This window comes from Phalacrocorax aristotelis, chromosome 21 (genome assembly GCF_949628215.1).
Source record: "Phalacrocorax aristotelis chromosome 21, bGulAri2.1, whole genome shotgun sequence".
Classification (NCBI taxonomy): Eukaryota; Metazoa; Chordata; class Aves; order Suliformes; family Phalacrocoracidae; genus Phalacrocorax; species Phalacrocorax aristotelis.
The window spans coordinates 1245221-1272948 of NC_134296.1; the positions used below are offsets into that span (position 1 = coordinate 1245221).

Below are 27728 nucleotides of genomic sequence, written 5' to 3' on the forward strand. Positions count from 1 at the left end.
ATGAAAGACCAGCCTGCCTGGAAGAGACATGGGCTGGAAAGGAAATGCCTTTTTAGAGAACGACAGGAGCAAATATTACAGCACACTGAATTATTCCTTGTAAATAATATTGGTTACAGACCAGGCTCCCATTTTCTGTTAGTGAATCACAGGTGAGCCAAGACTCCTCTCTGTTGGGCAATATTTTCCATCTGTCAGCTGCTCACAGACACGTCGGGTATCGCCGGGGAGAAGCTCAACCCAGCGCATTGCACAGAGCTTCCCCCAGCGGCAGCGACACGACGTCGGTGGGCTGAGTGTCATCTGGGGACAGGGCTTACAGTGCCTCTCCTCCAGGGTCGGTCCCTTGGCACCGCACAGGCTCATCCCAGCCCCTCAGTCTGTGGCACGAGGGAGGGAAGAGGGGCAGGCAGACATCCAACCTTGAGTGACCTCTGCAGCTTCCTGTGCTGCTGTGAAACCTCGCTTTAACCTTGGAAAGTCACTGCAGGGTGAGACCTTTAAAGGTGTTAAGCACCTTACCCGGAGGTAGAGGTTTGGGACTGTCAGTCAACTTAGGCTGCTAATGCTCTCTGCTTTCATTCAGTGCAGTGATCTGAAGGTTAATGGGATTTGACTGATGCTTTCAAAATGCCCGCTGGTGTCCCATCTGCATGTCTAATCGCTCCACTTGTTCTCTTTGGAAATCCACTCCTGCTCCTCCCTGAGCTTTGGTGAAAGGATGCGCATTGTAAAAGTCCTGCCCTGCCTTCCCCTGCGTACCAGAGCCGGTGTGGTGTGCGCGCTTAGCTCTGGCAGGGAAGGACAAAGGACACCGGACATGTACCGTCGACAGAAGCTGGCTAAGAGCATCCAAGCAGCTGATAATGAGCTATGTGCACCTTGCAAAGAGTGAGGCATATGAGCAGACATGTGCTGGGCTATTTATTCTTAAACAGATCATTTTGGGCTCAAGCAGAGAACACTGGGAAAAATCACCGAGCTGCTTGGACGCAGATGGGAACTGAGTGTGTCAGAGCAAGCTCTGTAGGAGAAGCAGAGCTCTCACATCTAATAGATGTGAGCTGGTGTGAGGAGGGGATGTATCGTTCCTGTTGCACTTGCTGGGCCCTGGGGACATGCAGAGCAGCTTCATGAGTGCAGGGACTCTGCTGTTGCATTGCAGGTCGGACATAGCAGGGAGGCAGAGCTTGTGGTCTTGTCACCAGCCCTGTGCTCCTCTCCTGCTGACTGCCAGTGCTGGCAATTATTAGACTAGGGGAACACTTTCCAGACCTTCAGAGGTAGGTCCTACAGGAGCAGGATTCGTTTGCTCAAACCCATACAGGTAGTGCAGGCAGCCAGATTCCCTCTGTAACTGGAGGAGAGAAAATAGCCTTTGGTGTGGGGGGAAAAACCCTGCCACAGCAGGACCCGCTGCATCCCATGGGCTGCAAAGGAAATCCAGCAACAAGGTCTGATATGGACGTTGTCAGAGCTATACAAGACAAAATCCATCTAAGACAACCTCATTCCATATTTTTCTTCTGGTTTGGTCCACTATCCTATAATTCCCTGGTAAGTATTTCCTAAGACATAAGTTATATAAGCCTGGAGTCCTGCAAGGTGTAAGGGAAGACCAATTTGGAGTTGATTTACTGCGTAAATACCTACAGGGCAAAGCCAAGACGGTGCTGTAGAGTAATTCCCAAGCAGGGACACTGTTAGAGGAGAAGACTATGTAAGAGAGAGGGGGGCCAAAAGAGATCATAACGTAATTACCATGCCTGGGCCCAGAGGATGAGAATTACAAGGTAATTGGGCAGCAACTCATTGCTGTGTAAATGCACAGTTATTTCAGTTCTGTAAACCACAATCCAGGTTACATGGTAATTACTTTGAGGTCCATTAAGTGTAATTATACAGTAATCTCCAGGAGCCAGTAATTACCCTCATGCTCCAAAGTATCTACCACTTAAAACTCTGTGAGTTTCATGCAGGTAAGAAGCAGTCGCACGGTTTTCAGACTGCAGTGTCTTGGTCTGTGGGATAGCCAGGCCAGGGTCAAATGTCACCATTTCAGCTGGAACTTCCTTTCAAAGGAGAGCATTGGGCATGCTAGCGGAGGAGTGCTACACATCTAAAACCCAGCCAGCCTCCATGGGCCCCTTCCAGCCAACAGCAGGATCGGTACCTTCGAAGGGCTGCTCCTCCTGGGCTGCAAGCAGTGCCCCATAGCTCAAATAAATCCCTTTTCAGAGGTGCCAGCCCATCCTTGGAGAACAAATGCAGCCTGCAAGGTTTCATTCAGGCTCAGATTTCTCTTCTGGTTGCCAAGTAATGACAGGTAAACGCTACATTTGTCATTGCAACCAACATACTGTATTTTACTTAATTTATTATACTGCAAATTAAACTTAACACTCAGCAGTGTCAATACCTCTTGCACATCACTTCCACTTATGGCTCACAGTTTCCAATGTGGGGTTGACCCCAACTATCAGAAGACCTAGGCCTTCCCATAGCCCGCTCTCCCCACTGGTCCCAGTCACAGTGTGTCCCAGTGGCAGAGAGCCCTGTGGCCCCCAGGACAAGCACCAAGGGAAGAGTCCCCTGAGCCCCTCTGCACCACAGAGTGAGGGGGCCCAGGGAGAGCCCTTTCATGGAGCCCAGAAAAACTGGAGCTGCTCTTGTGTTTCTCATCCTTGATAATATCCCATTTTGACCTGATAAGGCAAGAAAAATGACTCACAGCCAAAGCCCCTGGGAGGTGGGGACGGGGCATTCCAGAGATTCGAAGCAGCAGCACCACAGCCTAGTGCTGGGAATGGAGGGACATGGGGAGAAGGAGTCCAGATGGCAGCAGCCATGGCTTGGACTGGCTCTTGCCTGACAGTGCTCCTAGCAGGGAATATTCCTGCTGCAGGAATGTGTGAGGTTTCATTTCCAGGCAGTGGCTAGATCAGCACGATAGGAAAAGCCTGTCTCCCATGCTTAACAACCAAGTTTCCATGCCTTCAAAGCACAGATACACTCAGTTGAGTTCCTACAGCCATGTTAATGAATGTTTTTCGTTCTCTGTCTTTCAGGGACCTAAACTACAATGAGCTGCTGGAATTCCCTGGGGCTATCAGGACGCTGGGCCGACTTCAGGAGCTGTGAGATTTTCTATTTATTCCTTTCCAAAAGCATTCCCAGATGAAGAGCAACCAATAAAGCATCGCGTGTGCTCTGACTTGGGGAGACCGCTTGGTCGAAGCCTTTCTTTTATCTTTCCCAGCCCTCTCTACCATGCACATAAAAGCAGTTTATCCCCTCGATCTCCATCAGCTTTAATCACCTCGCCATCAGCCTCTGCACCATGGCTGGCAGAGTGGAGTTGGAGGTCCCCCATCAGGCTTGGAGCAGGTTCTTCCTGCAGCTCTCTACATTCTTCTGTGGCGTCTGATGAACTCAAAGTCCATCTGAGCTCCAGCAACTTCTAATGTCCATTCCCCAGCTTGGGACCACAACCATGGAGTTATCCGTGTTATTGTGAGGCCATGGCTTCTGCAGGCCCTGTGCCACCTCCTCTGACGTGCAGAAAGTGTTTGATCTCCTTAGAACAAATTTATAATAGGGATTACAAAAGTTTATGACCATTCTAGCTCTCTCTTCTCTAACCGGTCAGCCTGGGAGACACTAAAAACGGGAAACCATCCCACTTAACACCCAGGAAAGTAGAAGCCCCAAGATGGGGTCAAGTCAAGTTGATGTGGATCCACAGTTTCTGTGGACCCTAAAACTGTGTCACACTGGTGACAGTCTGGGGTGGGACAAAAGCAGCTGCTTTGGTGCTTCTGGAAGGCTTGGAGTAAAAACATGACACTACTTTTTTCTTTTACTGGAAGAATTTCTTGTCAGGAGATTTCTCAGATCAGACCAGATGTCATCGTTACTCTGACATTCAAAATGAGAATAAGATCCTTAATCCACTTTGAGATCACTTTTGAAATGCCTGTCACTAAATAAGAGGCAAATTTCAAACAGCCATCCAACGAATCACACAGACTCCTCTGGGATTAAACAACCTGGGCATCACCCAGAGCCTGATCTTGGTCCTGGGCATGGGATCCCCTGGCTGCTTTTGATGTACAGGATATCAGTCGGTGGCCACAGAGCTCTCTGCTGCTGCAAAAGTTTGCTGATAGCAATTTTCTCAAGCTTACCCAAAATTAACACAGCTACATCTACAAATACTTCAGTCACATGGGCCAACTATTCATGGTAGGCTGCACTCTGGGTAGCAGCTGTCGAGCTGTAATGGAGCCCATCCATAAGAACTAAAATTCCTGGAGGGTATAAAATAAGTGTGTTTTGTTTGCTCCTTGTAATCTTGGTGTGTTCGGTGAGTGACCGACCTATGGAGCACCAAGCTATACAGAGTAAATGCAGCAGAATGAGGGGTTTGTCCTGCCAAAGGACAGACCTTGTTCACTTGCTGGGATGATGCTACAGCTGGGACAGGGCCTACATCTCCTATCTGCTGTGTTTTGAAAGCCCTCTGCCTTTAAAAATGTTGAGGAAAGAAGGTGTCCCCAAGCCTTTCTCATCCATTAATATCAAGATATTTGTTTCTCCCAACAGCGGTTTTCATAACAACAACATCAAAGCTATCCCAGAGAACGCATTTGTTGGGAATCCCCTCCTCCAAACAATGTAAGAAAATTAAACAATATTTTCTAAATCCTTATATCTCCCGGAAACGGGCATTTCTGACAGTTGCCAGCATGACTGCAATCTGACATTTTTTGCATATAGGTCAACACACACTGAAACTAGCTCCTTCTCAGCTACGCCTCAGGTTTTTTTGCCATGGGTTCTCCTTTCCCTGCAGCTGAACTTTGCTGCAGTACAGGCTGATAACAACGAATTAACAATATATGGGTGGTCTGCACGGAAATCTTGCTGTGCATAACAGGATTTGCTAAGCCCTGGTTGACATCTGCCTGTGTTTATTCCTTGTGTTTAGAAAAGCTGCTAGCCAGCTACAGCAGTAGCTATATGTGTCGGGGAGCTGAGACACCACATCATTGTGTGTCTACCCCAGACCCATGGACACGAAGCTCTGCAGATAAATACACCCAGTTGTCAGCTCATTTCCTCTCTGGCCCAGACACAGGTAGAGATTTTTGGACAGTTCTTCCCTGAACTACACTGATACTGGAAATCATGGCAAGTGACAAAAGCTCTGCTTGGCCAGTCTGGGAATTAAGTTATAGAAATACCAATGTCTGGAAAGCCATGGTGACACTGGGTGAAAACAGTCACTGCTCCAGTCAAAACAAACCAGCCTCATCCCCATCTTCCTTGGGCCCCATCCTTGGAGTGACATGGGGGTGGAACACATCCAGAGCACTCACGTCCCTATTGGATCTGCGCATATAAAGCCTTTCACAGTCAGTGAGGGGAAAGTGCTTCTTGTAGGAGATGGTTCAACTGACTGTGACAAGTCGGAAAGATGCTGGTGCTGTGGATATGTAAGATCAGAGGAGGTGTCATCAAGCATAAAGTCTTTCCCAACAGGGTAACAGCACTATAGCAGGGTTGAAGGAGGGCTTTGCATCTTTCTAGCCTGCCTGGTTCAGGAGGACCCTAAAGGGCCCTTCCAAAGCAGCAGAAGACCTCAATTGTACCAATGTTCAGCCAAAGCAGGCTAGTGGGAGAGCCTGGGGTTATCTGGAAAACAGTACCATCTTCTCTTCATGCACAGCAGAATCTGACCAGTTACTCATTTCTTTTGCAGACATTTTTATGACAATCCCATCCAGTTTGTTGGACAGTCTGCTTTCCAGTACTTGCCAAAGCTTCACACTCTGTAAGTTCACCAAGCGCATCCTCAGACAGGTGACACATCCAAGCTCCAAGCCCTGAGAGCTGGAAAACTTAGTGGCCTTCTCCATTCCTCTTTTCTAGAGCCCCTGTGCCTACAGGGGACCATAAGGCCACTCCTCTGGCCAGCCCCAACAGCAGTGAGCCAAGGTGTAGTCACTGCAGGTGTTTTCTGCTGAGCAAGAATAATTTTAAGAAGGGCATTTTTGAGGGAGCAATTCATTTCTCCTGCCCACCCAGCTGACAGGCACTGGAGTCTTCTCGGATCTTTTACTGGGCAGCCAATGGTGGCAGCGCTTCCTTCACATGTCTGGCCCTAAGCCTGCTCCAGGGCCACCACCAAGTGGTGGGCACCATCTGGACCAGAACGCCTGCTTCACACTGGCTGGCCTGGACTGGCTGGCTTTTCAGCTAACCTGTTGTGGCACAGCACTAAATATTGAGGCAGAAGCAATCTCAGAATCTCTATTTATAAGCCTCACCCAGCCTCTCGCTGCAGGAACACACACTCAGGCAAAAAAAAAAAAATAAATCCTTCAAATACCCATGCATTCTTTAGCTCCAAATGCATAGAATCTGGGAGGCTTGGGTGGGATGGTCTGCTTACATTCCCTATAGTAATTGTTTGGGGGTTTTATTTATTTTGGGTAGGGATCATGCCAAGAATGTCAGTGGTTGGGGGAGGGTCTGAGCTTGCCAAGCCTCCTTGCATAGAAATGCCCAGCTCTGGCTCGCAGTATCTGCGCTGCGTGAGACGCCTGCATCACCACCCAGCTGGCAGCGGCATGCTGATGAGAGGGGCACCTTTGGAGCCGGGCCTCTGATCACCACATTGGGGTGTGAGGAAACAAATTTGCCACCATGGCAGATGGGTCTGGGACCTGGGCAGCTGCACTTGCTTCTGGGTCCTCTGTCCACCTCATTTCACCCTCATTTCTCTGCAGGTCCCTCAATGGTGCAACAGACATCAGAGAATTCCCAGACCTTAAAGGCACCACCAGCCTAGAAGTTTTGTGAGTGGCAACTCTCTCCCTTTACCCTGCTATTTGTGCTCTTCCTCCTTCAAGGCGGCCCAGGCTGTTTCAGCGAGGACAACTTTGCAGCTGGTTGTCTTCAGCTCTGCCTCTCCCTGGTCACTCACCTCTCTGCTTCGTTTCACCCCTGTGGCTCCTGAAAGCAGCTTTCCTCTCCGTGAGTTGCTCTCGGTACTGTTGAGTGTGCTCCAATCTTTTTTTTTATTATTTTTTTTTTCTTCCTTCCTTTCTGCGTCTGTGAAGGAACTTCGGGTGCAGCGCTTCAGCATGGTCTGCTGAGAGCCAGTGTGTGCCCATCCTGGGACCAGCACTGGCAGCGCAGTGCAGTGCAGGAAGCCTCTGCCACCAGGCTGGGAGCTCCTGGAGCTGACCTGGTCCCATCTCACACCACCAGACCCAGGAGAGAAGGAGCATGGAGGGCATGCTGTCTCTGGCCACACACAGTTCTCCCCTCTAGGGCACTGGTCCACATGCTATGCCCAAACTGGGAGCAGAGCTGAGTGTCTCAGCCCAGGAATGTGACCTGGCCATGCCTTGCCTCAGGGACACAAGGACACACCATCTGTCCCCACACACAGGTTTCTGAGGCAGCCATGACTCCAGGCAGATCCCCAGTGGGGATCTGGGGTGGCAGAGCATGCCACGGAGGGCGCTGCCTCCTGCCCTCAACAGGGCCAAGGTCAGCAGTGAATTCAGTACTCAGCAGCATCCCAGAATTCCTTACAGGCAGATTCACCTTTACTAAGTCCATCAGCAGTGTCCATTTCCAAGTCAGATTTTGTTTCTGTCCAGGTATTTCGTTATCCCATTGATATTGTCTCTCCTGACACCATCTGGGACCAGTAGCTGGGCTTGTGGGTCACAGAGCCTGTGCGCTGGATCTCAGTTACACCATTTCTTCTCTCTCCGCCCCTCCTCTAGGACCTTGACCCGAGCAGGCATCCATTTACTCCCCAGAGGGATGTGCCAGCAGCTGCCCAGCCTCCGAGTCCTGTGAGTAATAAGTTTCTCTGTCCTGCCTGGTCTTTAGAGAAGTACCATCAGAAACCAGGCTTTCTTCTTGTCTAGCTCAGGGAGGGGACCAGCTATGGAAGACCATCCTGTGCTTCTTGTTCCCATTATCTTTTCTTCTTTTCCATGCAGAAAACACCACCTTCTTAGGCACTGCCTTGAGCTCTGCGTATTCTTGAACTTGCTTGCTTCAGCCCAGTGTGATGCTCTGGACTCAGGGCTGCAAGTGATAAGGCACATCCACGTTTGCCCCTCCTTGCTCTGCACCAGTGGGACTGTCTGCCCCATGCAAGGAGCGTAGAGAGGGTGCAAACGATGGTGGATAAGAACGGCAGAAGCATTTCAGGGCTCCTAGCTATAGAGAGCACAAAAACCAGGGGCAAATCACGTTCACACAACGCTCTGCCCCAACATTGGCTTACTGCAGTTGGAGCTCCAGCAAGTGCCATGATCTGAAGCAAGGATCCTGTTCACTTCCTGGGGGGGACAGGCCTGACCTGACAGAGACCAGCAAGGCCACATGGACATGGCCCCTCCTGTCGTGCAGCGGTGGCAGATCAGGGGTTTGCTCAGTCTCTAAGTTGCTTTGGCTTTACCTGCTTGGCAAGGCACTGAATGATGCTGCATGGGGGGATGTGCTTTCTTCTTTAACTTGGTACATGATGAAATCAGCATCTCAGAAAGACTCCTGTGTCTTGTCGGGAATCACACCCCTTGTTCCTGAGATCCTCGACTTTGTCTGCAGTCGAAGACATCCTCAGGAAATGAGTCATGAGCCAGATTTATACAAGTTTGCAGCCTTAGGGCAAGCAGGAGGCTTGCCTCTCATCAGTCTTTATACAAGCAAGCTGAAAATGAAAACAAGTCTGTTCCAGGAAAGCAACAGGAGTGAATTCTTGATCACAGAAATTGGAAACAAGAGAAAAACATAAAAATAAAAGAACACAATTTGTAACTTAGCAGATCACAGCATTTTGGCTCCAGCTGTCCCTGTAGGGAAGGTCTCTCATCATTAGACATCTGGACCAATTCAGTGGACATCTTGCCACCAAAGTGTAGCCCTTGGAATGGCCCGGGCTGTAGGGTCCCAAATGCTCTGTTTATGTTTGCAAGTTATCAGACTGTAAACCTTCACAGCAGAGCCTGGTCTTCATCCCTGCCCCCTCCCTGTGGGAGAGTTTTATTGGGACACCCCAGCTTGTTCCTTGTTCCTTGTCCCTCTTTCCCAGTTAATTTTACCGACATTAATTGCATTGCTTTCAGAGTTTGGAGAAAGAGTATGTGGGCCAATATTTGTGCATGTTTACATCTCTCTTGCCTTTGAAATATGTTGGCCTTCTGTACCTGCAGAGCTAGTGGTTGTTCTCACTGCTTTCGCCCACTTTGCCAACCCCTCGGCAGTTCATCAGGTTGACGTCATGACTGTGACACATCTGAACACAGATGATACAGTTAACGGCGCATTTCTGGCCTCCTACTGCTTACACCACACTGCAGATTTTCTGCAGACATCTTGCATGAGGGCTGTAAGAGCCACCACAGGGCGTGAGGCTCACAGCCACGCTGCGACGCCAGTCTGTGCATGGGCACTGAGCCCAGCACACCCAGGCAGGGCAGCCTTGCCCAGCTTGAGCTTGGCATCAACCTGACATTGTCCTGCTGCTTTTGTCCAGGCTTCTGCTTAGGGCACAGATTTGTCTTTCCTCTCAAGCAGAAATAACTGAAACTTCCGTGAGCAGAGCTAAAGTCCCTCGAAGCCACTAGTGCCTTCATCCTGCTGTGTCCACAACGCAGTGTCAGTGACTGAGGCTGCTCTGCTGGTAGATACTGGGCTGCATCTGGTTACCCTTGTTCCGGAGGAACCAGAAATAACTGCTGGGGCTGCATTCTCCCTCCGTCACTGTCTAGCTAAGCTACTGCCTTGTCAAGCCCAGTGGATTGCCACAGGGACCAGGAAAAATGCTATAGCTCTATCTCCATACTGGGTGACAGTCTCCAGAGCCAAGCACAGAACTTACGCTTGCTTTTCCCTCCCTCCTCTTCCAACCATGGAAAACTGGTGGAGAGAGGGTTGGCAAAAAAATAAGTCATTGAAATGTTTTAGCAGCAACTTATTGGCAGAAAGATGGAAACTGAGTTTGGAAAGTCAGCGGAGAGGCCACATACAAAACTTTACCCTGGGGCAAATTTCCCTTGAACAACCACAACCAGCCTCTGCTGGTGGGGGAAAGAGCTGCCTTTAAGCACTACTCCTTACCCAGCCCATTTCAGTTTTAATAAATTCAGCTTAAGCTGTGCCAGGATAGGTTTTCCTCTGACTACCAAGTCACTGAACCCTGGACGCTGACACGACACTGGGCCATGAAGCAGTGGGAACAGGAGTTTCCTGAGAACGGCATTCAAGAGACAGCACTTGAAAGAATGAGGAGCAGAGGTTTTCAGAGTCTGTAATGTCCTGTACCAAATCTCTGCCAGTGCTACAGCCCCTTCCCTAACCCTGGGGAGAAGCCAGGAAAGGCTGAGGGGAGAGCAGGCGATGGGCAGCTGAGTTTGCTGTACCAGGAAGGAAGCAAGGCAGCTGGCTGGCTGCTCTGCTGGCCAAAACCTCCCCGGGCTCTGCAAGCACATCTGCAGCTTTTATGAGCTCCCCCATCCACAACAGCAGGACGGGAGCTCTGGCACAAACACTTCTCTGCTTTGCCCACAGGAAAGCAAGGCTAGGCATGGCAGAGGCTGGCCCGGATGCATTTCACAGCTGACTTGGGCTGGGGAGGAAAAACCCACCGCAGCTGGAAAAGCAGCTCCGCCAGTCCACAGCTTGTGCTGGAGGGAGCTGGGCTGGGGTTGGATGAGTAGGTAAACCACCAAGCATCCTTGCCTTGCACAAAGGTGTTCAGAGCAAGCGTCAGGTGTGTGCAGAGTGGAGACCCCCCCTTGCGTGGGGTTACTGCTCTCTGCAGCTCAGTGCAAAATGGAAGTCAGGTCATCCCCCTCTCCAGCAATATCTGCTTTCCAAGGGTGGGCTCAGGGGCACTCGCTTTTGATGTCCTAACATTACTGTACTGATTCTTCCCCTGCAGAGAACTGTCACACAACCAAATCGAAGATCTGCCCAGTTTCCACCGGTGTCAGCGGCTGGAGGAGCTGTGAGTAAAGAGATGCCCTCGCTTGCACCTCTGGGGGAAAACGGCTGGTTCGGGGAGAGAGGCAGTTCCCACACAAAACTAAACCTTCACCAAGCACTGGGAAAGCTGGGTGTTATAACTCACTATTTGGACTGCAAAAGGACCAGAACTCTGGTCTCTGCCCCTGTGCAAATACAGAACAAAAATACAACCCCTGTGCACAGGAGCTCAATTCACTCAGGTCTTTTCAGAGGTCCCAGCCACAAGAAACAGAAGTAAGATATGACAGCACTGAATTTTACTTCACTAACTCAAATCCCAGTATGAGTACATTCAGGAATGATGTTTATCTATACCATAAATATCTTCTGCTTCAAGGAGGGGTCTCGATCCATGGGCCCAAAGCAGCTCTTACCCACACTGCTCTGTAGCCCCTCTGTAGAGAAGGCTGATGTTTTCCTCATGTGTAACACTTGAACTGGGTCTCCTCTGGGCACTTCTGTTGCTCTGAGACAGTTATTCATGTTCAGTTCAAAGTGTCTGGAGATCTGGCCATGCACTTCGAATGTAACAGAGGTTCTTGCAAACAGCCTGGGTTGTGCCAGTCGCTCTGCTGTAACTGCCAATGTGCAGGTTTTTAGCTGCAACGCACAGGTGGTCCCATGCAGCTAAAATCCTTGAATTATTTTTCACTAGCTTGCTCCAATACCCCTGCTTCCCCAGCTCCACCTCTCCTACTCAGTTTGATGCCTAAATTTGTGCAGAGCATCCCATGGTCCCCGCTTGAAACCTTAGCCAGAAGCAGGAGCCATGCCGTCTTGGCTACATGGGGCATTGAGAAACCAGCAGTAGAGCAAAGAGAGCCTCAAGTCACTGTCTCTGAAACATGAATGTGTGGTCAGACACCAGCTGAGACATTACAGCCACCATGTGCAGGTCCTTGTGTGAGATGAGGCAAGATCATTTCAGAGTCTAAAGGCAGGTTAGCTACCCAACAAACACCCTGGGCAGTTGGGTAGAGCACTAGGCAGTGGCTGTCTCCCCTTGCAAAGGTCACACACTAAGGAGACCACTTCCGCCAGTCTGGGAATTCATGATGAGCATTTTTCAGGAATTTTTAAAAATATTCATCATTGTTCCACTCTAGGGAAAAGAAAACTGAAAAATTTGTAATGATTCCCACAAAGTGGATGTTTGGATCAGTTCAGGATGTCTCTCAAGGGGCGTGGGGAGTGTATAGGTCAGTCAGCAAACACCATATCAGCTCTTGTCCTGCTCCCTGCCCTGCCCCGGGGGGTGCACAATGCTGCTGGAGGGCAGGTGTGGCGGGGCTGAGGCACTTTATGAAAATACACATACAGGATGTGGATGGTGGGTTCAGCAAGAAACCAGCCTTCAGCCCTCAAACCCCCTTCATCATCACCAAGGCAAAGGGCAGCACTGTATAGTCCTTCCTGAAGGGTCACACAGAGCTGTTTGCTGACTTGGTCCAAGCTCTCCTCTTTTGCTCTGGACTAAGCATTTGCAGGCTCATGGTGGAGCAGAGCAGGAAATCAGTGTAGCTTTGGAGATAATGGGACATCTTCACCACTGCATATCAGCAGCACTTTACTGTGCCATGATGGCATCAAAAGGAGAGGCTGCCTGGGCCCTGGAGCTGCCCATAGGAGAGAATGGCTTTGAGATGTTTTGTTCTTCGTCCTGTTTACCCCTTGAAATAAGAGTAGGTCTCTCAAGCTCGAATGACAACTTCCACTGTGACAGTTTGCTGCCATGGGACAAAGATCCCTACAAAGTATGAATGCTGCCTTCAGCTATTTTCTCAAACCAGTTTCTGTTTCTTCAGTGGTCTCCAGCACAACAGGATCCACGAAATCAGAGCAGACACCTTTGTGCAGCTGATGGCCTTGCGCTCCATGTAAGTCTTGTCTGGCAGGGGGAATGACAGGGCTTTTTGCTGGGGAAAGGGGAACCCGTGAGCACCCAGCCAGGCTGATGTGGGGTTTCCCAGCCCCACGCCCTCTGCCTCTGCTGGAAGGCTTTGCTGTCCAGTCCCTCTTCCACTTCGCCTTACAAAAGAACATGGCACAGACCTTCTCCCTGGCTTCCCTTCTGCATGCAGACACACCCTGGAAATGAATTCATTACCTGCCAGGCGTCAGGACACCCCATACCACATGCTCTAACCACATGCTGCAACTTGTATGTGGCACAGCACACGTTACAGACACCTGCCTCCTAAATGCCCATGCAGACGTGGACTTGTGGCAGGGATTTACCACGGTGTGCATGAGTTGCAGTTCCCCCTTCCTTACACGTGCTCCTGGTCCATGCACTCCTGGAATACCCATGCAGAACACCCCATTTGACTTGGGACTGCCTCCCACCTCAAACGCACGAGTTAGACATGTTAAGTGCACACAAGCATGCACATATCATAGACACAGTGACCTTGCAGTAGCCCACTTAAGTGCTCAGCACCTTTGAGAAGCTGGCAAGGCTCCGCAGGGCATGATTCTCCCTGTGGCATGTGGGAAGAACCCTCCAAGTGCTGACAGTCTGTATTTACTGTTCTGTTAGGAAGTGAACTGAATCACACAAGAGCTTTTTCCCATGGTGCAGCAATTTGAGTGTCATTTAATAGGCCAGCATTCCTAGAGATGAGTGTCACGTACACCATGTTTATAACTGCACAGGAACACTCACATATTACGTATAACACGACAGACAAGCATGCAAATACAAGCATGCTGCTGCCACACTACAGTCAGACAAATGTACAGCTGAGCATGTAAGCTCTAGCATTTGCCTTTGGGTATGTTCTGGATCCTTGTGGGAAGGATTCAACCCACCTAACTTTAGCCTTCTGCAGTGAGACACACACACCCGGGCAGGCACCCCTGGATACCTTCAGAGCCATATACATCTCTCCAGATGTACGTGTATATATATGTAGGAGATTGCTCACATTGTCAGCCTTAGGAGAAGAAATGCTTCCCGATATGCAGGTTCCTCTCTGCTGATGACAGAGGGAGATGACCCCTCTAGCTCAGAGGGAAGCAGAGCTTATTGAGGAGCTTCAGGGAATCCTCCCCAAAACCAAGCCACTATACATGACAGGAGACACTCTAAGATGGCCTTGGTTCATCTTCCACACAGCTCCTGACCCTATTTGCCCTTGCCTGTGTGCCCAGCAGTGTGACCATATCACGGATGCTCTGGCACTAAGGCCTAACCCGTCTAATGCTCTGAGGTTTAGCAAGTTAGCATTAAAGCTCCAAAGTTGCAGAAATGAACCCAAAACGGAACTCAGTAGAGGACCTCTTGCAAGGCAAACTCGTGCCCTCTGTTAGAAACCACCCATGTATAGACCCAAGTGTGTTTGTCCCCAGGGAGCTGCAATGAGACAGAACTTGCTGCCAACCAAGGGGCTACAGATCCCACATTTGCTCACACTGAACCCTTGACCAGGCCGGTGGCAGCAGCTTCACTGTCCTGCCCTGCACCCCTCTTACCGGCATGTCCTTGCCTTGCAGAGACCTGAGCTGGAATTACATCCAGTTTATTCACCCCGAAGCCTTTGTGACCCTGCACTCGCTCACCAAGCTGTAAGTTGCAATGATATTTCTTTCACAGTGGGCCATGGACAGCAGGTATCTGAGGAGCTCAGACTGACTCCCCAGGCCATAGGGACATGGGGCATTTAGACATCAGAAGGGTGCAGTGCTGAGGCGCATGTCTCAGTGCTGACATGGGCAGACCAAATCCCAACGTTTCCTATCAGTATTAGGGGGTTGATCGGAGTGCAGAAGGGACCATCTTCAAGATGTTTTCACCTTGAATACTTAAGCCAGTACCTCCACTTTCTGATGCTTTCATACCTGCCTTCAATACCTTTATGAAAGACCAGCATAATAGGCCATTTCAGCAAGAGTCATCGCAGACCACCTTTGCTGGCTCTGGAGTGGTCCCCAGTCCTCAGTCCCCTCACTAAGATGCTTGGGTGTCTTGAGCTGGGAGCTGCAATCGTACCTGCCCTATTATGGGGGAAGAGACGCATGGGGCAGATATGTGCACAGGGAGGTAGATACCACCCAGAGCTTTAAGCGTAGGCATTAACCCCTGCCCCTCATTGCCCCCGGGGACTGCAGTATCAATCCGTTTGTCACCAGGGAATCCTGGTCCCCATGCAGCACCCAGCCCCATTTCAGCATCACATTTGAAGGAGCAATTAAGGCAGGCAGCATGGCTCTCCAAGCCTCTGCTTGGCTGAGCTTCCATGAGCAGCAAAACCCTGACCACAGTCTCCCTCTCTGCTTTTCCTTCATCAGGGACTTGAGTGATAACCGGCTGGTCACGCTGCCTCTGGATGGTTTGGGTGGACTGACCCATCTGAAGCTCCAAGGCAACCCGGCTCTCTCCGAGCCCTTCACCAAGGAGAGCTTCCCCAAAATGAGGTACTGGTGGTGTTGGCTCTTTCACTTCTGGCACTCAGCACAGCCGGTATTTGCTTATAGCAATCAGCCTCCTGCTTCCCTTGTTTATCTCATGCTTTCCTCCATCCTTTCAGGCCAATAGGTTGACGAAGCTTCATCTGCTACTAACACGCCTCATCTTTTAAAGACTTCCATGGGAGAGGGGTGATGCACTCCCTGGGCCCACCGCCCCCACCCCAAACATGCACTCAAGTGGAAAGCATGGAGCAGGCCCAGCTCAGGGCTCCTTTCAGTGGAAAACATTCCCAGAAGCCAGTCTCAGCTAATGACATCCAGCTTTCCTTCAGTAAACTCTGTTTGTGTGGCCATGTCTTGTCTGCTATGGATTAATGAGGAGCCTAAAGGGGTCAAACTGAGCAAGACGAGGCTGCAAAAGGCTTGGCGCACAGTGCCACACTACAGGCTCTGGCTCTCCTGACCCACCTTAGTGGTGGGTCACCAGCAGAGCACCTGCCCTCAGGCTGTGGGACCCATGGTCCAGGTGACTCAAATTCCCTTGAGGTAAAGCCTTCTTTTGCTTGGGTCTCCCAGATAGTTCCCTTGGAGCCAAGGATGCATGAGCTGATGCTCCCACTCATCCAGAATAGGTTCCCAAGGCAGGAGCTTCTCAAATTTAGACACCCACTGCTGGGGTCACAGGCCACTGCACCAATATTGAGCTTAATATCTCAGGTCCAATGAAAAGTGTGGAGCTCTCACTTCAGTCTGCCTCAGCAGTGGTGTCTGCAGGGCTTTCTCTTCTGACTTTTTTGACTCACCATAGCTGGGATCTGCTGCATGTCTAGTTTCCAAATGGCAGGGGACCCCAGAACCTTCTGGAGAGTTTTCCACACCCAAGATGGCAGTCCCTTGTGCACAGCAGGTCAAGTTCAGCACTTCCAGGGTTGCTCCTCCTCTAAACTCATTCCATTGATGTCTGTGGCACTGGTTTGGATTTGTACCAGAGAGACCGAGTCTGCAGGAGTGGTTCATTGAACCACACCAGATAACGGACCCATTAACATTTCCTAAATGTTGGGGTACTGCCATTAAGTAGTCTTATTCTTGGGGCATATGTCACAGGAATCATCTGAGAACAGTTCTTAGCCATTCTGGGAGGATCTGTACCTCCCTACCACCTTTCAACAATAGGATTTAATTTGGAGCTTCTAGCAGGAAGCAAGCTTGTATACAGTTTCTATAGCCTCCCGGGGCTCAGCCAGAAATGTTTGGGAACTTAAAACAAAAGCATATTTTTGGAATATAGAGTTTCACCATATTTACTGATCTTGTCAGAAGACCTTAATTGTCTGGAAAACCTGAGGTTCCTTTGCCTTCATCAGCAGTCTTCCTGACTTCCAGCGAAGAAGCAGGAGTTTGCTGCCTTTGAAGAAAATGCAGCTGCTGACTGATAGCCTGGTATTTCATCCAGATGTTCAGCTGCTGTTTAATTAACCTTGTAATACATGCTATAATTAACAACTAACAATTCTACTTTCAAATCAGAAATCAGGCATATTAAAATAACTTGCTACACTTGAGGAACCTGAGATTTCCCTTCCTAGGCTGGCAGGCATGAGCCATGCTCATGGAATTGGAGTTTGGAGGTGCCTCTTTAGGAATTATCCAGGAACTTTAGTGCAGGTTCCAAACCTGGTGTTTGACAACATCCTATCGACAGACAGTGTCTTAACCGCCAAAGGTGGGGCACTGCAGAGTCACCGTGGGGTGACCTGGGTCCACACTGTCCTACACAGAGTCTTTCACCAGAGCAAAGTCCTGCTCCATCCTGCTCCAAAGCCCTGATGTAACCATCACCTGATAGACTGGCTTTTGTCACATATGGAAATTAAGCAAAAAGTAGAAAGCAATGGAGAGTCAGGTCATGGAGGCGATGCACCTAAAAGTTCTGCTTTCCCCCTTTGCAGAGTCCTTGAGGTACCTTATGCCTACCAGTGCTGCGCCTATGGAAGCTGCAGCAGCTTCTTCAAGATGTCCAACCAATGGGAGGCAGAAGACATGAGCCCTGAGGAGGAGGATCCCCACAAGAGGACAATGGAATTGTTTCCAGGTCATGCTGATAATCACTGTAAGTAAACTGGGCTGACTGGCGATCAATCCATGGGCAGGGCTGCAAGCTAGGATGTGATCCTGCACTTGCAGGAGTGGGCCCACTGCCTGCCACAGAGTTACATCTGCCTCAGGGAAGGCAGACTGATCCTTCTCCAGCTCTGCGGCCAGTTGCTGTGACTGGGCTTCAATTAGTGTCGCTGCATTGGAGAAAGAGCTCAGCTGGTGCATCCAGACCTTCACAATCTAACAGAAAGGTCTGGCAGTCCTCAACAGCATGGACACGTTTGCTAATTTGGCCTTGCTGACTATAGAGACAGACTACCCAAGCCACTGAAAGGTGGCCGCGGTTACATGGGACAGCTTCTGGGCTTGGCCATTAGATTTCTGGGCAGTACAGAGCCTTTGGCAGGACATTGGTCTTTGTTGCTACAACATACAGAGGATGGACCCTAGGATTAATCTGAGGAGAATGAACTCAGAGAACTGGAACGTGCAGCTGGCTGGAGGCAGAGAGACCTGAGTCTGTGCTACTTTTGTGCACTTAGCCTGATGCTACAGCGAAGGTCAGGGTTAACAAGGTCAGGTATGATCAAAAGGACTTGTTTGGGGAATATGATGAGCTCAGCACAAAAGCTAGCCTATGCAGGGCAGAGGTGTCTCCACAGTTCAAGATGAGCAGCATTTTTTGTTCAAGAGTCAATTTATTCTGTGCTCCCAAATGCACTTTTGCATAGACCTCCATGCAATCTGTTGCGCGAGGCCAGCATAGGAGCGTGCAAAGCACACCTCCTGTACCCACAGTCTCACAGCACAACAGCAGCTCCAGGAAAGCTGGTGTGATCCCTTTGCAAGGGAATCTCAGAATAATGTGAAAAAAAGCATGAGCCCCTTTGCTTCATCTGTAACTGCTGGGGAGTGGAAATAGCATTTCAGGACACAGCTTGGATGCTGCATTTGTTTACATGTTTGTGTAAATAGAGGCCACATGCACTTCTGAGGTCTGAAACGCCCTGTAGACAAAACCACAACATGCTGTGTGCCTGTAGGAGATGGGGAGAGGGCTGAGTCCCTGGGGAGCGCTTGGCTCACTGGCTCCTGGGATCACCATGCAGCCAGCTATGACCACGAGCTCTGCAGAATCTCCTCCTGCATCCTAAGCAGGCAGGACTAGATCTGAAGGCAGGTATCGACCCAGAGCAGTTGGATTCTCTGGGTTACAGCAGTGGTGGGAGGCAGGATGACCCAGTCCCTTTATGACACAGCCAGGGAGTGAGTCATGAGCCCTGCGTCCCTGCTCCTGCCATCTGCCCTGCCCTCCTCCTTCACAGGCTAAGAATACATTTAGCAATGTAAAAAGTCCAGCCAGAGGCTAGCGAGCGTGATTGCTACCAGCATCATGTGGCTCCTGGAAGCATGGTAGACTTGGTGGTTACACTGGGCAGACATCACAGAGGAGCCATATGTTACAGTCATTGATGCAGGAATTTGTTCTCATCTGGGTCAGTTTTTCCATCATTAATGCAGCCCATACACTAACAGTCCTTCTGCATATAGTTGGGGTGTTTGCCCAGCAAATTACAGCATCTGTGAAAAGACCTGGTTTGTGACGGGAGCTCATAGTACCGCTTACAGACCTGCTCTTGCTGGGCACCAAAACATTTGATGCCTCAAAGGGTAGTCTCTCCTGGCCCTGTCAGCAGACCGATACCTGCCGCAGACTCCCAGGCCTCCAAGTCTCACCCTCATGGATTATGTGTGTGTTCATGAGATATTAGGACGAGGGGAATGCTGACTGATTCTGAGATGTGCCAGATGAGACTATAAGCAGCTCATAAAGGCTCACATTTTCAGATATTAAAGCACTGGGTTTGTCTTGAAATATCAAACCACAGAGGCGCAAACATGAAATGCACAAGAATATCCTTCCTTACTGTGTGCAGCTCTTGCAGATGACTCTCATTACCATTCAGCAATGCATGGTCTACTCTTGACGATGTGGGTTTTGTGATATTGCTATTTTATTCATTAATTGTTGCTTTATTTCTGTTCCCAGTGCTTCCTTTCTGATGGCCACCAGTGGTATTCAGCTGTGTTATATGAATCCTGTAACACTTCCTCATTAAAGAGGGAAAAAAGCTCCCAAACATTCCTTCCATGCAAGAGATAAAGTGGTCTCTTTAAGAGAAAATAACTCGGGGCTCTGTCCCTGCAGTGTACAGCCAGGCTTGTCAGGGCACTTGGATGCTGTGGGAGAACTTGTGAGAGGGATGGGCCATGTTCCCAGATAGCCATGTCCTCTCAGCCTTGCACAGTGCTTCCAGCAAGGGACTGAGGAGCCCTTTACAAGATCTGCAGAACCTCACGACAGGGTGGTGAAAGGCAACTTGTCCCAGGCAGCCATGTAGGGGTGAGAAATAGATCCCCCGTGGCACAGCGCTGCTCCAGCAGCCAGGCAATGCTGCCTCCCACAGCTTGTCCTGCTCCCGTACCCAGCACCTATCCCTCAGCCGAGCCCAGCACCCAAGGGACCGTTTGAGTCCAGCCACAGAGTGCACATGGTGCCATGGACCCCTGGGCCAGCTCAGCTCCCTCCCAGCCTCCCAGGGCCCTGGATGCCCAGGAACCCCCTGGACACCACCCAACTGTGGCCATTCACATCTGAGTAACAGCCACCCAAGGCCCAAAGGGCTGTGGTTACTGCATGTCTCATCACTCTGTCACCTTGTCACGACAGATATTAAAGGTCCTGTTTCCAAAATTTTTGCTGCTTGGGATACGCCTCTCTGGATTATAATCGGTGGCGTTTAGCGGCTACCCCCTGCCCCAAGCTGGGGAGCAGCCCAGAGGTGACATGGGGCTCATCACACAGGACACCCACACAGCTCTCCCCGGCAGCTTGCTCCTGCCGTCCTCCCAAAATTGGCTGCAGAGGGAGGACAGGCAAAGTGCAAGTACTACCATTGCTACGGGGCACTTCCGTCACAGTCCCAGCACCCCCCTCAGGACCATTGGTTTGAGGATAGAAAGGGATGTATTTAGTTACAAGCATATGTTTGCAATAATGGAACAAAGCTATAGAAAGCGAGAAGAAAACACACTTGTATGGTTATCCTTGACAATAGGACACTGCTTTACCCAGTCCAGCACCTCCATTAGCTTGTAAAGCTGACTAATTAACTTTTGCATCCATCCAGCAAACACTGGAGAGTCCTTAGAGCTACACTTTTCCTGCTTCCGTCGTTCAAGAAGGCTACTCGAGTCCCCCAAAAACCACCGGCCCAGGCCCCTTGCAGCCACCCGTGCCCTAACACTGAGGCAGAGCGCAATTATATGCAAACCCCACACAGGGACTGCCCTGGCTAAGGCAGCCAACACCAAAGGGGAAGAAGCATCCAGCCCAATCTTTTTTGTTCTACCCCTTTTCCAGCAATTCTTCTCCTCTTCCTCCCACTCTGGTGTTGGTACAACTGGCCGGGAACCATTTTCCATGGAAAGGGCACTACTAGCAAAGTGGGGTTTTTCCATAAGACCTCAGAAAGTGGAAGTGCTTTAGTAAAATTAAAATAAATAAGGGCTACTTCAAAAACAATGCAGTCTGGCTTGCTAGAACACAACAGCCATTTTCTTTTCTCTACAGTTCCCAGGCTGGGAGAAGTACTGATTTCCAGCAGAGAGAGGTACATTTTCTGCTTTGAATCCCGCTGTGTTGGCCAAGGATTGCTTTGCAATTCACAGCTAGCTCAGTAGTGCAGGCAAAACAAAAGATCACTCCTTCACTTCATGCAAATGTTTAACCTATGCTTGAAACCAGCCTTTGTGCATTCCAGCCCTTTGAAGAGAAAAGGGATGGGGGCACATTAGGCTTTACCATTACTATAGGTTGGGTAGCAGGGGGGCACAGAAGGTGAAAGTCTCTGCATCGATTTGAGTATCATGACTGCACATCACAGCCTCCACACTGTGGATGGAAAAGACACTGGAGATTTATAAGACTATAAAATACAAAGAGGAAATATTTTTCCATCCCACTGTGAGTGTTTTCACGCCAAACTCCAAAGCAGCAGTAATATTTCAACTCTTATACAGACATTTTTAAAAATGACATTTTTTTCCCAAAGCTCACTGAAGCTGAGAAAGCCACAATGCCTGTCAGGAGGCACTAAAGATAACATGTAATTTGTCATCATTCTTTAATCAAATAACCCCAGCTGTATTTTCAAACACAGGCAGGGAGCAGACCTCATGAGAGGCACCATCTCTAAGCAGATTAGGCAACTAAATCCCACATAGGTTAGCCATATCTTCAGAACTGTGGAAACTCACTTTCCTGGCCAGTCTCAGCTGCCAGGTGCACACCTGGGCACCAGCATCACTCCATGTCATCCAAGGGGGAGCCACAGATCCAGCTCCCTGGCTACCCGGCTTTGGCAAGCACAAAACACATCCTTTGCCTTTCCTCCCGCCTGCAGAAAACCCTCCGGGGACCTCGGCTGGGAGCAGAGGCCGTGCTGGTGCCATGGGTGGGGATGGTGCAGGGGGACAGCAGCTGCCCTCACTGTGTCCCAGCGCTGTGAATCAGTGGGGGCTTGAGAAGAGGAACAGGGAACAAAGCAGAAAAGCACGTCTTAGATTAGATTAAGAGGATGCCATTCTCCTACACCTACAGGCCATCAAAAACACAGCTGTGGTCTCAGCCCCGTTCTCTTACAGCAGCTTCTCCTTCAGCCAGGGAGTCTCTGCCTGACCTTCAGAGAGCCCGAGCCTGGCTCAGCGTGCAGCTGCCAGCATGATGGAGATGCTGGGCCAGCAGGCTGGGCTCCTAGGGCAGAGCAGTCCGGTTGCATAAATCCCACGGATCCAAAGTCTGCAGGCACGGGCAATCAGTCTGCCTTTAAGCAAATCTAGGATTGGGAGCCTCCAGGGTTAAAAACAAGGCACCACAGTCCCAAGAAATCATAGGACATAAAATAAAGCAATAAATGTTGGGTTCTCTTGTCTTTTTGCTTCTGAGCTGTTCTGTCGTGGTGGCGGTGGTGGTTGCTGATGGATTTGTGCTGCAAGTAGAGGGTAACAGCTCTCTTTGAACAAGGCTCCAAAGTCCTTGTTGATGAACTAACGTTGGACAAGGCCTGCCCAGAAAGCTTCTGTTTAGAAACTGCATTTGAAGGCTTTGTTTTCTGTAACCACATAGGGTAGAGTATTTATTTTTAATACAGCATGCTGGGAGGAGGGATCTGCAGTCACACAACTTTGGGATCTGGGGCTCTTACACATCAAATGTTGGCAGTAGCCTAAAAACAGAGAGGTTGGCCACATTGCAACCCACCAACGTCTACAAGGCCTTCTCCCTCTACATCACTGACTGCAGGGGTCAAACTGGACACCAGCAGCTACTTTGAACCTGTGGGCTGGGAACTGCTGGGAAGGTGTGTGTTGAGGACAGGCTGTGGGAAAATCTTCTGGCCCAGCTAGCCCTATGGCCCTGCTCGTTCTTCTCTGAGCATCGTTTCTTGTTTTCTCCCCAGATGACCTAGATGCAGATGACCTCCAGCTGGACCTTGAGGAATCAAAGCTGCACCCCACTATTCAGTGCACGCCAAGCCCCGGTGAGGAGCCAGGGAAACCCTTTGAACACAGCTGGGATCCTCCAAGCTTCTCTAAATCCCCAGAAGCCCATGAACCTTCCTGCAGCGTCTCACAGACGTGCAGATCAGAAGCTGAATGGCTGGGCTTTGCCCAAACTGGGGACAAGTGAGGGGCTTCCTTCCCCCAAATGGGATGTAGCTGCCCTCTTATGAGGAGAGGCCAAGGTCATGGTATCCCTGACCAGGGGTGCCAGGTATCACCAGCTCCTCCATCCACCAACCTGCCCGCAGTCAGACTCTGGCTCTCAAGAAGTTCCTGTTCCCTTGCAAGACTTAGACTTTGCTTTGTCCCAGCCAGCCCAGAATATTGCATGCCAGGACCTAGTCCTTGATCTCCTGATCATACTTGCAGCACTGCAAACAGCAGGAGTACTTTACTCTGTTTGTTGAGAAAGGCAGAGAATGCAGGTGCTGGACTGCACCCAGCCACTTTCTCCTTACTTCCACTGAATACATGCCAGTGGGCACAGGCTGGCTGGGACACGAGGAAGCTGCCTTCTGATTTTTTCCCCGTTCACAGCTCAGTGGTGTCCTACACAAGCACAGCTGGAGGCTGGAGAGGCCTGGTTCCATCCAGGCAGCTGCGGGACACTGGCAGGGAGGGAGTTTTCACCACTTTTCCCACTGATTTTGCTGCAAAAGAGACAAGAAGGAACAAGATTTTAGCAGAGGGCATGCCCTGCTGCCTGGGTACAGAGGTGCTGGCTCTCTGAGGAAAGCCAGCCAAAGACCTCCACCCACTTTGAGCTGAACAAGATTTCTCAGTTTACTCTGATTTCTTTTGCCCTCTACTGCCTAAAACTTGGCCCGTCCTGTTTCTGTCTTTGCTGAGCTCCCGCCCTGAGCCCCCCAGAGTAACATCTGAATCCCTCCCAGAGGCAGCTCTCTGTCATCTCTCCCCACTCTCTTCTTTTCCCTTTGGCAAACAGCATCCACCACCAGCCCCCTTCTTACCCCTCCATTACCTTCCCTTCTCACTCCCCCTTCTCCCCACATCCATCCTCCTCCGTTCTTTCTCCTGACATCCTCCCATGCTCTCTTGCCCAGGCCCCTCCATCTCTTCCCTGTCACCCCAGCTCCCTCCCTCTCTTTCTCCCCACCTGCTGTCTCTCCCTCCTGCTCTAACACTTATCTCGCCTTGGCCACCCCCTCCATGCAGAGGTCATTCATGCATGGGGGGGCATGCCAGGCCACAACCTTTTTCTATTTTGGGGGCTCGGATAAGTTTGCCGTTTCTCACATTTCACATAAGACCTCTCCCTGCACCTCATTTCTGCCCTGGACAATGTCCAAGAGGAGGCCCTGGTCAGCATGCCAGAGGCACCCCAGTGTGGGGACAGGAGCACAGGGGAGCTGGGACAGAGCCAAGGGGCAGCACTGCTGCCATCCTGGTGCAGAATAGGGCAGACAATGTCGTATGCTCCTTTCCAGCCCTCGGCATTCAATAGGCAAGGGGCTGGTGGGGTCAGGAGGGGGCTGGCACCTGTCTCTGCTCCAAGCAGCACCACTAGAGCAGAGACTGGGTTTAACTTTGGGTTTTGTTTTCTTCCAGGTCCCTTCAAGCCTTGTGATCACTTGTTTGAGAGCTGGATCATCCGCCTGGGAGTCTGGGTCATCGTTCTGGTCTCAGTGCTCTGCAACGGGCTGGTCATCCTGGCTGTCTTTGCCTCTCCCAGCTACCTCTCTCCAGTTAAGTTCATCGTCGGCTCCATAGCTGGAGCCAACATGCTGACCGGCATTTACTGCAGCATGCTGGCTCTCGTCGACGCCCTGACCTACAGCCAGTTTGCCAAATACGGCGCTAGATGGGAGACCGGCGCAGGCTGCAGGGTGACGGGGTTCCTGTCGGTGTTTGCCTCCGAGGCTGCCATCTTTCTGCTCACGTTGGCTGCTGTGCAGTGCAGCATTTCAGTCTCCTGTGTGCGGGGCTATGGAAAGTCACCCTCCTTAGGCAAGGTCAAGGCTGCTGCCTTTTGTTGCCTGTTGCTGTCCTCTGTGGCTGCCGTTCTGCCTCTCTTCTCCATTGGGGAATATGGAGCATCCCCCCTCTGCCTCCCATACCCCATCCCAGATGGGAAACCCACCACCCTGGGCTTCACTGTGGCCTTGGTGATGACAAATATGCTCTGCTTCTTGACTATCACGGGCACCTACATCCGACTCTACTGCAACCTGCTGAAGGGGGAGTTCAGTGCTGTCTGGGACTGTGCCATGGTCAAGCATGTGGCCTGGCTGATCTTCACCAACTGCCTCCTCTACTGCCCAGTGGCCTTCCTCACCTTCTCCTCCACACTCAACCTCTTCCTCATCACACCAGAGGTCATCAAATCCGTCCTCCTTGTGGTCCTGCCCCTGCCTGCCTGCCTGAACCCCTTGCTCTACCTGCTCTTCAACCCCCACTTCAGAGATGACCTCCGCCTCCTGAGGCAGAAGGGCCAGGACAAGGGGAGCTACCCCCAGTCCTGCAGGGTTGATGACATTGAAAAAAGCTCCTATGACTCCACCCAGGCTCTGGTGAGCTTCTCCGACATTGACCACATATTCGAGACACCTGATTCCCTGGGAGCGCACCCCATCCTCGACAGCTACAGGTTCCCCTCCATGACGCTTGTCCCCTGCAATAAAAGGGTGGGCACTAGGGGGAAGGAGAGGGGCTTCTCTGAGCATTGTCCCTGCCTCAATGACAATGAGGTGCTGATCACTTCAGAGAGTCAAGATCCAGCCAGCAGCAGCCTCCGGATAGCCTTCTTCCCCTCCCCACCCACACCAGCCTACACGTCTCACTTATAAACCTCCTCTGAGTAGCCGTGCCGAACAGCCTCACACCATACACTGAGGGCCAGCCCCAGTGCCGGGTGGCCAGCAAGGTGACAGCAGGCTGCTCCATGTAAAGCACCAGTACAACCCATCTACCCTCACCCCCCCATCATATCTGCCTGGGCAACTGGCACCGCTCCGCCAGCTGCCACTCGCCTGGAAGGGCTCTGACTGAGCTCCAGATACTCAGGGCTGGCCACGGGAGGAGATAAACCCCCTGCGCGAGTGTTTCCCCTGCTAGGGACTGCCTGGGAGAGAGCCCTACCAGCTCAGGTGGTGGGTCAGGGAGACCCTCCTCCTCGTCATCCTACAGCATCGCAAGCTGGGAGGAGCCTGCAGCAAAGCCAAGGATGTCTTCTCAAGGCAGAGACATCTTAGCAAGCAAAAGCCATTGCTCTGTGGCAGAAACGCATGGAAATGGCTGACTGCAATGACATGGCCACCCACAGGGATCTCAGGCCTTGTCCTCCAGGGTCCTCTACAGGTCCCACAGACCCCTGGAAATGGGCTTGTGTCCACCCCACACCATCAACTAGAAGAGCAGAGGAAGTGGGTTAAAAGCAGTGTATCCGTGTGTGCACTGGAGGTTTGGCCCGCCTCTGTTTTGGGAGGCTCCATTTTATCCACTGGGATCCTCCTGGGTTGGGCAGGACTCCCACTTTCAGATAATAGCAGGAGCTGGGGATGCTCAGCCCCTCTTTCAATCTGGCTCACAGTGTCTAAGGGGTCTCTGAACCCTGAGGCAGCCAAATCCAAACACCTCCCTGGAGAAATGTACGTGCTTTCCCTGAGGTCACTCGGCAGCACCTGGCCAGGGCACCCAAGGGAATACTGGGCTCCCTCCACCTTCATTGCTTCCTCCACCTTCGCACGCTGCAGCACACCCAAGGCACTCCTGCCCACAGCCACCTGGCCTCTGGTCCGGTGCACTGGAAATGGGGTCTGGCTCCCTCACTGCCCCCAAACCTCACTCCTGGAAGAGGCTGTTGGTTCCTGGGTACGTGTCCTCCATGCAGAATACCCATCTGGGGGGCTGCATTTGCACTCCCCTATTTTAAGGGCAGCTTGTGTAGAAGGAGGGAACGGAAATAAGCCTTGTGGGATGATGGCATCAGGAGGACACAGGCCACTGGGAACAGTCTCAAATTCACTCCCTGCAGCTCAGGGATCTCCCAAATCCATCCTCTCCATCACAAACCCTCCCACTGCCGCCCAACGCAGCAGGGAGCCCACAGTCAGAGCTCAGGTCCTGGGCAAAGCTTTGGTTCTGCTGACATTACTGCAGCTGTATAAGTCGTTCATTCTTGTGAGATAATAAATGAGCCCCATTGCTGATCACTGGCTGGATTCTGTCCTCTTGCATGTGAAAAGCAACTTGTTGGTTCATTCAGTGGCTGCCCCTCTCAGCCAAGCAAGGCTGCTGGTGCTTGGATGTTGTCTGTACTCCCTGAGCGAGGACTGGAAAGTTGTATTGTGTCCACATGTAAATCATAGCATGCTTTGGGTCGGAAGGGACCTTTAGAGGCCATCTAGTCCAGCCCCCTGCCCTGAGCAGGGACATCTTCAACCAGACCAGGTTGCTCAGAGCCCTGTCCAGCCTGACCTGGAATGTTCCCCGGGATGGGGCAATCGACCACCTCTCGGGGCAACCTGGGACAGGGTTTCACCACCCTCACTGTAAAAAATTTCTTCTTTATA

The 27728-nt window shown here is 51.0% G+C and overlaps 1 protein-coding gene across 1 annotated transcript; it reads left to right on the forward strand.

Annotated features, from left to right (window-relative positions):
• The first annotated feature begins 820 nt into the window (after positions 1 to 820).
• LGR6 (leucine rich repeat containing G protein-coupled receptor 6) lies at positions 821 to 27367 on the forward strand. The gene is made up of 12 exons (XM_075115954.1): positions 821 to 891; positions 3069 to 3137; positions 5765 to 5836; positions 6795 to 6863; positions 7806 to 7877; positions 10976 to 11041; positions 12867 to 12938; positions 14557 to 14628; positions 15352 to 15477; positions 17424 to 17584; positions 23094 to 23174; positions 24766 to 27367. The coding sequence occupies exons 1-12, from the start codon at positions 821 to 823 to the stop codon at positions 26001 to 26003; spliced, it is 2169 nt and encodes a 722-aa protein (XP_074972055.1). The 3' UTR covers positions 26004 to 27367.
• The last annotated feature ends 361 nt before the right edge of the window (positions 27368 to 27728 follow it).

What these genes read in the sequence shown, in the direction of transcription:
- LGR6 (XM_075115954.1), top strand. Translation starts at nt 821, where the DNA reads ATGTACCGTCGACAGAAGCTGGCTAAGAGCATCCAAGCAGCTGATAAT. An exon ending in TTGCCAAAGCTTCACACTCT is followed by an intron (nt 5,837 to 6,794) that starts GTAAGTTCACCA and finishes ATTTCTCTGCAG; the next exon opens with GTCCCTCAATGGTGCAACAG. An exon ending in TCAGTGCACGCCAAGCCCCG is followed by an intron (nt 23,175 to 24,765) that starts GTGAGGAGCCAG and finishes GTTTTCTTCCAG; the next exon opens with GTCCCTTCAAGCCTTGTGAT.